This window comes from Catharus ustulatus, chromosome Z (genome assembly GCF_009819885.2).
Source record: "Catharus ustulatus isolate bCatUst1 chromosome Z, bCatUst1.pri.v2, whole genome shotgun sequence".
NCBI lineage: Eukaryota > Metazoa > Chordata > Aves > Passeriformes > Turdidae > Catharus > Catharus ustulatus.
The window spans coordinates 66466015-66478356 of NC_046262.2; the positions used below are offsets into that span (position 1 = coordinate 66466015).

Consider the following 12342-nt stretch of genomic DNA (forward strand, 5'->3'; position numbering starts at 1 on the left):
TGGGTTCAGAGGATGGTGATCAGTGGGAATTCTGCTGATTACATAAAACTAGGAGTGTCTGATATTTAGAGTGACCATACAATCTGAAGAAATGGGACAACAGGAACCTCACAAAGTGGAAGTACAAAGTCTTGCACCTGGGCAGGAACAACACCATGAACCAGCACACACTGGAGGCCAGTCATCTGGAACACAGCATTGCAGCAAAGGACCTGGGGTCCTGGCAGACCACGGGCCAACAGTGTACTCGTGCAGCAAAGCAAGTAAGTGGTATTCTGGGCTACACTGAACAGAGAACTGCCAGCAGGATGAGAGTTGTGTTCCTTCGCCTTCACCCAGCACCAGTGCCCAGCTCTCAGCTCCATACATGTATACACTGAAAAGAGCTCAGAAAAAGGTTACACAGAGGAATGAAGGAAAGGCTGAGAAAGATGAAACTGTTCAGCCTGGGGAAGGGCAGGGTAAATGGGGACAGCATGAATACCTGAAGGGAGCCTAAATGGATAATGGAGCCAGGCAGGGCAGGATGAGATACAGTAGGCACAAATTCAAACACAGGAACTTCCTCAAAAACATCAGGCAACACTGAAACATTTTTCACTGTGAAGATCACTAACCACTGGCACAAGTTAATCAGAGAGTTAATTGTGGAGTCACTATTAAAGAACTGGCTGGACATGGTCCTGAGCAACCAACTGTATGTGGAGCTGCTCAAGACGATCTCCAGAGGTCCCTTTCAACCACATTTAGTATGTGATTCCTGTCTGCAGATACCTAACACTGTTGTACTTACTAATACCTATACCTGAGAAAAATCAGCAGAAAGCAAACTTATCTGCATCACTTTTGATTATAAAAATGGCAAAATTTAAAAGATGAAATTTTTTTTGCTTACTCTTTGAAAAACTAGGGATAAAAAGCCTATAAAATAAATATTATTCTGTCCCTGTAAAGTTCCATTACATCCCTAAAAATAAATGTCTAAAATAAAACACATCTTTGGAAGGAGATACTCAAATGACTACAAGTTCAGTATGTAAACAAAGAATTGTCAGAAAGCCTATAACCACAAACATTTAGAATCCATAATATTTTCCTCTTTACTAGTTTTTTAGCTGCTCATTATGCCAGTAAGGGTACAGTACCCAAATAATTTTATGCACGTGCACACAAAACATTTACCACAAATGCCAGATTCTAAACCTAGCACAAACAGTAACAATCGTATTCAAGGATTAAAAGATTGTCCTTTATAATTGTTTGGAACAATGATATAACAGTGTTGCAGACTGATGCATAAAGAAGTTTTTTGGGATTTTTTCACACATGTAACTCTTTCAGGATTCACCAGAGTAGTAGCTGTCAAGAATCACAAATTTAGGATTTATGTGTGGGGTTCTAGAAGTTGCAACTGCAAACAAGGGCATGTCAAGTTTAAAAGCCTAGGATCTGTGAACACTCATATGTTAGGAACATATCACTGACATCAAGTGGTGCAAATCAGAATTGCAATACCAAGCCACCAAACAAAATAAAGTCATCCAAATGCAGAACTTTCAACGGTTGATGCTGTGTTTTAAAGTTGCAAAGTTTAAGAAAAACTAGAGAGAATGTAAAAATCGCAGAGTGTCACCGAGTCAAATAATATACCACAGTGCAACTGATTGTGAAGCAAACACCTTCTGTGCTTTTAAGAAAGATCGTTAACACCTTGGAGTCCCAAAAAGGTGAACAAACACCCTTCCATATCATCCCTTCACCTAAGTTCCTTATTAGGTTTGAAGAGTCATTCCTTTTCTTCCACAGAATTCTTTGAAAATTAAGAATACTAGAAGACTACAATAGAGAACCTATTTATAACTTATTTCCCACAATATATTAGTCATGATTAATCTACTTCAAGCATCACTTTTTTCCTAGGGGTCTAGGGTAAAACAGTTAATCACAGAACAGCAGCCTCCATGTAATTTTAAACTGCTAAACTGCTAACCCAGTTTCTTCTACTCCTAAGGTAAATCAAGATAGTGGGAGTTAAAAATCTCCAATTAAAGTATTTGTGTTGAAACTTGTTTAAGAAGTGCATATTAAACCACATTTACTGTCCTAATGGTTAGAGATTGGGGAAAATCCCTTGCTTTGAGAATAGTTTTAAAACAATTATAAAATCCCACTGCATAAAATAAGAGGTCTATTTAAAAAGTTATTAGAAAATATAAAACTATCTGCATGTCTCTCTCTCTCTTACAGTCACAAAAGACTAGGATAGCTGTAAGCTTGCAGAACAATTACTCACTAATTATGAAAAGGGAGACACAGCTAGACAGAATAACCGTGAGAACTTTCTAAATTTTGTCTTACAGTATAACAATCTCCTAAACATGGCAGCCTTTATATGAGGAAAACAAACAAAAACTCTAAAAGAAAGAAGCAAGCTCATTATATTATAACCGTAAATCACAGAGGAATTTTGATGTAATTCCAAATGTAGGTACTTTCTCTTCTGAAAAAGCAATTAAAAGAATACATGCTTCAAGAAAGAATTTTTCAGAAATTAGACTATTAAAAATGCATTTCCACTATGAATGCAAGTTCTGAGGCTTCTTACCACTTCTGTTGATGTTTCTGCATGCTCAGAAGTAACATGTTCTTGAAGAGATGTTTCCGTATACCCCATTTTCCCACAATAAGGACAAGTGAAAGACTGTGGTTGCTCTACAGAGAAAGCTTCTCCACCATAGTACAAGTCTGAAACAGGAAGAGATTAAATAGAGATTACTTTAAAGCAGTATCACAATTTTGTTCACATCAACCTCTGTTTATAAATGTAATTCACTGTACTTTTTTTCATTGAAATGGTTATATTCAGGAGGGGTTCAGCTACTGATGAAAAAAAAAAGACTACGTTTAATTTTCATTAGCACACATAACTTAGTTTTCTAATATTTACCAGAAAAAAAGACTTTGATCATGATGCTGCTGATACTGCCAAACTTCTCCACCACTGTTCTTATCCCACATACAATTATAAAATGAAATTTCAGAAGCTGAACTCTTGACAAAGCCTCAAATTTAGATCAAAATTTAGAAGTCCTTGTAACTAAGTAATAAGTAGTTTCAGAAGTGTCTCAAATATATAACATGAAAGTTTGATACTTAAAAAGGAATCTGGGTATCTGTTAACACACTGGCTCTTCAACTTTTAGGTGTGTTGAATGTGAGCACTTGTGCATCACTGATGAAAACTAGGCACTTTTAAGTTGCTAACGTAAAAGTTCCCCAAACTTAAGATGAAAATTTATCAAACCCTGCAAGAAGAGAACACTATTACCTCTCAGCCTCTGCAGGTATTTTGTATTTTACAGGAAACATGAATAAACTTCTCATTCACATCAATATTTTAAAAACCCCACAACTAAAAAACAAACCAAACAAAAAACCTCTTAAATATCAGACTGCTTAAAAACCTCTACCTATAAAACTCACTGAGAATGTGAATGAATGTATTTTCAAGTAAGGTAACAGTACCAGCTCCAACTTCCTAGCTGACCAAAGGGCCCAGAGCCATAGCCCATCTGGAGAGAGTTGTAAATGGATAAGGATGCACATAGAGGTATTTTTTCCTTAGATACACTGTTAGCTCAATCCAGATATCAAGAATTTTAGAAGTACACACAGTTCTATCACAGTAGGGGGAAGTTTGACAAGACTGCCAAATCCTGTGTTGTTCATTGTTTTCAAAGAATAAAAAACATTTAGTCACTAATAAAATTAAAATCTGACTTCTTTGCAGTCTCCTGATTATACCTCTGGCATGCTCTCCTTTCACATCCTTCTTGTAATATACAAACATACATGAGAATACCAAACAAATACGCCTTCCTCTGGTAAAAAATATTAAAAAATGCATGGAAGTTAAAGCTGGCAAATCTAGATATTCTTCCTTTGTAAATTTATACCTCCCTTCTTTTTTCCTCTTTAATCTCTCTTACAATCAAAATCTCTTTTCTAATGTGAAATACAGATCATCAGATAAATTTTCCTTTCAATTAAAATCTAAATTAAAAAAAATAAGGTTGGTAATCAAATGGTCTCAGTAATTTTTATCTTTGATCTTAGCACTGATCAAAAATAATGAACGGGTATTTCTCCATCTGTTTTATTTTTAGAAGCACATAAAAAAATCCTAAAATTACGAACAGTCATGTCCTTGACTACCAAAGGGTCCTCTGCTAATGAAGTTAACTAAGAATTAGAGGCAATATGGGAAAAAATGAAAATACCATGTTTCCATGTCTGCAGAAATGAAGCAACCTACAATTGTGTTACCGTTTTCATTTACAAATCTGTAAGTTTAGAATGCAATGTGCCCATGATGGAAGAATTGTCTCTTCTGACGACAAAGAAATCTGTCAGATATTAAAATTTTGGTTCATTTCAAAGACAAAAGCAGGAGTCCATAATTCTTCAAACTCCTCTAGACCTCTAAAGCCCTCTGTTCAAGATGATTAGAAAGACAAGTATTTAGTAAAAAAGTAAAACCCGATTCAGTTGCATCCCTCTAGGATAAGATTCATGACCTATATTCGTTATGAATTAGCGGAAGAATGCAAAGGAGTAGAAGGATTAGAACACTGTCTCATGAGGACCCCACAGCAGTTTATGAAGTCAGTTTTCAAGCACAATAGTGTTTAAATATTACAGTTTTTCTTTGGTGGAGAAAAAACTCCAAGAAACAACCTGAATCAAACATGAAAATGCAACCAAAAATATCAGCAGTTTTGCTTTTTTACCCATCTATAGCTACAAAAGTTAAATGTATACTTAATATTAAAATCTTACTAGCACATTATTAAAATTAGTAGAAGGTTAGTGACAAAACAGAAACATCACATAATTCCTTAGATAAAAATCAATCTTTCAAACAGATATCTGTTCAGGACTACATTTTCTAACAGTTTACACTTTTTGTTAAGACATAATTCTTTACAAGGGTACACAGCAATATGGAATTTTAGTTTCACTTTTCTTCATGTAAGTAATATAATTTCAGGGTGATTGATACATATAGACAAAAAATCTTGGTATTACATGTGTTGTAGTGTATTCATTTAAACTCCTTCAATGTTTGAAGAAACCAAATGGTGGCAAAACACCACTTAACAAAAGAAAGTACAGTAATTTCACAATTACAAGCTGCACTGACTATAAGCCGCATCTCCGGGTGTCGGCAACATTTCGTTCTTTGTCCATACATAAGCCGCTTGTCGTTTGCAGCGAGGACCCACATGCAACAAAGTTGCTAAGTAGTAACAGAATCGTGGGATCGCGGGGTTTACTGGTTCGGCTCAAGCTGTGGGGGCTCGGCCTGCTTGGGGCTGCCGACAGGGTCGGGTGGCCCAGTTTGGCGGGGCTAGCCACCACTGCCGCCAGGCTTGCTCGCCGCAGCCCAGCGCTGCCCCGTGGTGGCAGACGGGGACGGAACCCGCCAGCACCTGTGGTAGCAGGAGGGGAAGGAGCACCCCCCGCTCCCACGGCAGGTGGGGGTGGAGCCTGCCTGCTCCTGTGGTGGTGGTGGTGGCAGGTGGGGACGGGAGCCCTCAGCTTCCCCCCCGGCTGAGGGGATGGCAGCACGGAGTCCCCACCTCTCCCCCTCCCCGCTGCCAGCACAGAGCCCGCCTGCACCCACCGTGCAACAGACTAACCAAGTTGTAACAATCACATAATCCCAGGTTTTACTGGCAGGTGCTCAGCTCGGCACCTCGGCTGCACTTCTAGGGTTGGAAATGTCAGAAAATTTTTCACGTATTAGCCGCTCCTGAGTGTAAGCTGCATTTCCATGGTGGGAGCAAAATTTTAGTCAAAATGGTGTGGCTTATAATTGTGAAATTACTTATATATGTTCTTGTATCACTTATCAAGCAGCCGTATTACCCTCAAAGCTGCTCCAGAGTCCTGATTCAAACAAACCATGATGCTCAGACTTAGCACGGCACACATTCAGCACACATTCTAGCATGTGAAAAAGAAAACAAAACAAAAAACCCATAAAAGTCTCAAGCTGAATTCTGGTGAATCCAGTCACTTCCACACTACACATTCCTCTGGTACCCATTGTTAAACTGGTTCCCTCTGCCTAGGAATTGGGCACAAAAAGTTGCAGGATTTTCTGTCACACAAGAACCTTAGCTGACAAGTGAAGGCACTTCTGAACCAAGGTAGGTTCTATACTTTGATGAAAGTAACATGATAGGATTCTGGCAGAGAATCCTACTAACAATTTGTATTACTTTATTTATCAGCACAGTCACTTTAAAATGACATGGTAATGGGCAATCCACATGCTTAGACCCTAAAGCATCCTAACAGTTTAAAATGTTTTTTTTAGGTCAAAGGACACTAGGAAATTTGCTGTGAGCTTCTCCATTGTCCTGACAAATTGATCAACAAAGACCACAAAAGTACAGTGGATGCCTGGTAAGCACATTCCTGTTCTTTACACAGACCTATTACAATTCTACTCTTTGACCCCTCTAAATAAACTAATTGGATTTGTGCTTTAAAGGCCACTTCTCATTACACATGAGACTTCACACTTTATTTTAAGCTCTGGCCCTCTTACAGCAGCATATCAATCTTGGTGAGTGTTGAAGCACTTTTTCTAGTATCTCCTGTGGGGGCTGAGGAACAACAGCACTGCCGTTGCTCTGGATCCCATCTTGCTTCAAAATTAAAATATATAGGATACACCGACACCTGAAAGATAATTATGGCAACCAGATGGTGCAAGAATGAACACACACAACCAGAAAACACTAGAATTTTTTACTTGTTTTCAGTGTTCTCATACTAGCTCCTACACTAGTCTGTATCTCAAGGAAAAAAAAAAATCAAAATGTGTCAAGCTGACAACAAAAGCTCTTTCAGAAAACTTGGAAAAGTCCATCTTCTTGCAGCATATTTTGCAACATTATTACTGCAACAGTATCTAGGAACTCTAAAAACTTATCATAACTTTGATGGAGGTAAACAATATGTGACTTTTTCTATGCTGAAAGGATCATCCATGCTGTCAACTGTCCACCACAATTTGGCTGCAGCTTCAGGGAGAGTACTTAAGTGGACTCCACAGATACCCATGTCTATACAGTGCTGGCCAGAGTGGTGGTGGGATTTAATGGTACAGGTGCCTTATTACCAGCAGCAGATGGACTTTGGGCAAACAACTTGCTGACCCCCATGTGCATTTCCAGAATGAGAAAAGTGGCAGTGACTTCTGAAGTGCCTGGACTTGAAGTTTTGCGACAGAAGGATTCCCCACTCTGCTTCCTTTTCCTTGACAAAATACTAATTTTTTTTCACTAGCTGTCTACCTTCCTCCTTATCACAAGCAAAATCTGCAAACTACTGTAGACTTTATTATTTATTACTTTTATTTATTCTAGGCTTGTGCTAATTTCAGCTGGGATAGAGTTAATTTTCCTCACAGTGTGAAGTACAGGGCTATCTTTTGCATTTGTGTTGAACACAGGATTGATAACAGCAAGATGCTTTTGTTAATGCTAAGCAGGACTTACATAGAGTCGAGGTCTTTTCTGCTTTTTGCACTGTTACGAAAGCGAGGAAGTTGGGATGCGTGGGAAACTGGGAGGAGATACAACCAGGACAGGTCACCCCAACTGACCAAAGGGAGTTTCTGACCATACGACACCATGCTCAGGATATAAAGTATATGAAGGTGGGAAGAAGGAGGAAAAGGGGACACTTGAAGTGATGTTGTTTATCTTCCCAAGTCACCATTAGGCATGATGGGGCCCTCATATCAGAGATATCTGACCACCTGCCTGTGGGAAGCACTGAATGAATTCCTTGTTATGCTTTGTGTGCACTGATTTTTTGCATGTTCCTCAGAATCACTTCTTGGCACACAAGGCCCTTTGAAAAGTCACCAGTTTCTTCAAGCATCTGTACACTACTGTAATGTACACACCTTTATGTGCATTCTACAGGGAACTCTAAAATCAAAACATTTTATGAATGATGTCACAGATCTTCTTGAACTCTAAGGAATATGTCATTCATCAATTTTCCCAATTCATTCTCCACTATAAGCTTACAAGGTCAGTAATAATTCAGCACCATCAGACTTTGCTGTGGCTCATCATTTGGAGATATTAATTGTTCTGCAGAGTTAAACCAGAAATTTTACTGTAGAGCTAAGCTGCAGTACTTTCTTTCCTGATACTAGTTCTGTGGGAGCAATGCTTGGATATCAAGCCATATGTTATTTACAGACCTTGTTTTCTTATTCTCATTTATAGAGAATAAACAGCATAAACACCAAGAAATATAGAAGTCACCCATCTCAATACTTCAGTGTGAACCTTCTTCATGCACACCCAAATAGTAAAAAATAACCCATCTGTGTCTCTATAACATACACTCCTAAAAAGTATTAAGTAAAAGGTACATTTATCGAAGACTTCCAAAAGAGAAGTACCCAAGTTGCAAGAAACAAAACATAATTCTTAGTCATTCTCAGTTTCTGACTTCAGGCATTTTTAAAAAAAATATAGTTTAGAACAAGCTCTCATTGCACTACACAGAAATTTCTGACATTTAACATTAGTATGTTTCAGTTTTCTTACCCCTGTGATTACTATTTAGTACTTACAGCAATACTGTCTTATTAGCCATGTTTAATATCCAGAAATAACTGTTGTTAACAGGTTAAGAAACTTCAACTGCGCATTTGAAACAATGATCTTAATCCTCAATACTGTACATAGAGGAAAAAAAAAAGTCTGACAAGAAACATGTAAATTAAAATAGGGGCATGTATTTTTGATAGATTATTTCCTTTAAACCATGATGTGGATTTCCAAAATCATGACCAGGCAGTCTCAGGGCAAGAGGACCCCTGAGAATTGAAAGAAAATTGAAGATAACTTCATATAAGATTGTTTTAAGAAACTGTATGTTTCTAAATGTAGCTATTCTCTAAACTTTAGACCAATAAAGTATAAATTTTACTTTTGTTCTAATCAAAAAGGTAAAGAATTTAGGACTTCTTTTATTAGTTTTTGAGAAATCATATTTAAAGGATTCAAAAAATTAAGATTACAGCTGCAGTCACTAGGAAAAAATACTGAAATGCTAGTCCCATGTGTTTGACATCAGAAGAAAATATATGTCCAGCATCAGCAATATCATAGAGCAGTGGATTGTCACAAAATAATTTCTCACAAGTTACAACCTGTTTCAACTACAGTGCAACAGAAACAAGCTGGATAGGACACAAGAAAAATTATTATTTACTTTAAATGTTGACAAGGTTTTACAGTTCGAAATAACTCTTGGATTAGGAGATCTACAAAGGAATTAAAAAAATACTACATGTTAGTCCTTACCCCTAATCTCTCATACTCACTGCAGCCCATCACTTCACCTTTTCCTATACTTACAGTCTCACAAAAACCACAAATGAACGACCATCCCACAAAATGTCACCAGATTTTTTTTCTGCCTGTAGACAGTGGCACTTGTAACAGTAGTCACTGTTATCAGACCAAACCAATAAAATCAGAAATACATATGCAGCAGTTATTAAAAAAAAATTTAAAAATTAGTTCTTCTATCAAAGAAAGCATGCCTGCTTATTAGAACTCAAGAACCTGGCCTTTATTTTTAAGTGCGCTAATGGGGTAAGCAATTAATAATTAGAAATGAAAATTGGCATTATGTTTATGGACACAATATAGCAACAGATTACTGGAGTTTGAAATTATCACTTACCAAAATCTACTCTTGTTAGTATGCACTGCATTGGATGGTCAGTTGTATGCCTTGTAGTCGTTGCACCACTTTCATAACAAGTTGCGCACAGATCGTAATCGTAGCAAATTAAACACTTGTACCGGCGACCTCGAAAATTTCCTTTTAAACATGCATCACAGCTGACACCTGTAAAAAAATAAAATTGCTTTAAGACAGCAAAAAAAAAATTTTATGCACTTATTTTTTATGAGGAAGATTTGTTGCTATTGCATCTTAATAACTAAACAGAGCCAACCATGTCTGATATGTGCAGCTGACACAAGACTCAATTTTTAACTGCATCAATGTCTTTAAAAGACACTGCTCTCCCAAAATCAGGATCTTGCATGCTTGAAGTAAAGCAGACAAGTACCTGAAACTATAACAGGTTAAGTTTTAAAAGCTCTTTGGCTGCATCTTACTACAGACACCTTTACCTATTAGTATTGACTGGCATTTTGACTGTGCAGTCTGGAACTGTCCCACTTTTAAGGTAAACTGTATAATGGTTGACTGAGAGGAAAGTAAAATAACCGAATCAACCACTGCCAAAAACATACTCGTTTCCAGCCTTTAATTCAACTCTTCCTATATTTTAATTAAGAGTAACACTATAGCCAGACATTTCACGTGGCGTAGAAACAGGGACCTTTTCCCATGTTTTCTTAATTTAGCCTGCATCAGTTTTCTCCATTCTGTTTCTCCCTTAAGCTCATTCTTTGCAATGTAAAGTAGTCACACTGCATGTGTATCTGAGAAAGGTTTTATAGCTTCAAGAAGTTTTCATTTTTCCCTGTATGGTTTCAGCTCTCTCCGGGTTGCCTGGTTAAGTGCAGAAGTGACATTGTCTTGTAACCTGAGAAGGCTAACACAAACATCTTTCAACTGCAGCAGCAAATTAAGAGCTTTCATGAAAGAAACCAGCGCGTACAACCAAGGCAGGATTTGGATCAACACCTTCTTTCGGCATCACTAAGATTTCTTCTTCACAATTTGGTAAAAGCACAGATAATTTTAGAGCAAACTGTCAGAAGAGAACTTATGTTAGCCATATCCCCATTTTTTCTAAGCCTAGTTGTCAGAAGAATGGTGTGAGTTACAAAATACTTTTACACGTTTTTTGCCCTTTTTTTTACTACTGCACCCTGTAGCATCTAATATAAGCTTTACCACAAGTAATTCAGAAATGCATCAATAAGCAACTTTATTTTGAATGTCTCCAACTTTTTGGAACAGTTGCATCATTACAGTAATTACATGACCATAAGGCGCACCTCCGGGAGTCCGCAAATTTCGCAACTTTGTACATTATATAAGGCGCACCGGTTTTTTTTTTGCAGCGAGGATCCGTGCCACATGCAACAAAGTAATGAATTAGTAACGGAATCCTGCGATCATGGAGTTTACTGGCAGGCGCTCAATTTGCAAACATTTTTCACAGATTGGTGCAGCCTTTAAACGCAGCCCCAAGTGTCCTCCCTGTGTGCGGGCTCTGGCACTCCCACCCGCCCCCAGCTGGTCAGGTGGGGTCCGGGGCGGCTTGGGGTGGTTTGGGGCTGCCCGCTCCCTCCCTCCCCGTGCAGCTCCTGCTGGTCGGGAGCTGCCCAGTCCTGCCCACCCTGCGCGGTTCCTGCTGGCCGCAGCCACCTGCTCCCGCCCCCCTCGTGGCTCGGTTCACACTTCCGGGTTGGCAAATTTCCGAACTTTGTCCATTATATAAGGCGCACCGGACTATAATGCGCGCTTTCGGGTTCGGATCAAAATTTTAGTCAAAAGGGTGTGCCTTATAGTCGTGAAATTACTGTACATTTAGAGGAACAGTGAGCAAAATAATTTTATCACTTTTGCCTTTAGTGTCCTCACCTACTGGGACAGCTTGAGGCACTAATAACTTTTAATGTCTAAGCATGGTGCTTACGTGAATACTGAACCTATTTTTGATTCACCTCACTGCTTATCTATTCTGCAACAACTCTCTACGTGGAATAGCATATCAGAAGAAAGTACAATAAATTCACGAATACAAGCCGCACTGAGTATAAGCCGCATCTCTGGGTGTTGGCAAATATTTCGGTTTTTGTCCATAAATAAGCCGCACCTGAATATAAGCCGCTCTGTCGTTCGCAGCGAGGACCCGCATGCAACAAAGTTGCCAAATAGTAACAGAACGGCGGCAGGGCGGGGTTTACTGGCTCAGCTAAGGTTGTGCAGGCTCGGCCCGCTAGGGGCTGCTGACGGGGCCAGGTAGCCCAGCCCGGCGCTGCCGCTCGGCAGGGCCACTGGGGGCCAGCCGCCGCTGCCACTGGGCTCGGTCACCAGGGCCCGGCGCTGCCCTGTGGTGGCAGGCAGGGACGGAGACCCCCCCACTCCCGTGGCGGCGGGCGGGGACGGAGCCCCCCGCCGCCTCCCAGAGCCGCAGTAATGGCGGCCCGGGTCCTCCGCCGCCTCCCAGAGCCGCGGTAGGGGCGGCCCGGGTCCCCCGCCGCCTCCCAGAGCCGCGGCAGGGGCGGCCCGGGTCCCCCCTCTCCT

General features: G+C 39.6%; 1 protein-coding gene across 2 annotated transcripts in view; it reads right to left on the reverse strand.

Moving 5' to 3' along the window:
* Positions 1 to 12342, reverse strand: part of KCMF1 (potassium channel modulatory factor 1) — a 41676-nt gene that overhangs the window by 11288 nt on the left and 18046 nt on the right. For both annotated transcript variants that reach the window (XM_033084947.1, XM_033084948.2), the window contains exons 2-3: positions 9793 to 9960; positions 2606 to 2745 (exon numbers count right to left, since the gene is read on the reverse strand). In XM_033084947.1, coding sequence (XP_032940838.1) covers positions 2606 to 2745; positions 9793 to 9960 — 308 coding nt within the window. The remainder of the gene's footprint in view (positions 1 to 2605; positions 2746 to 9792; positions 9961 to 12342) is intronic.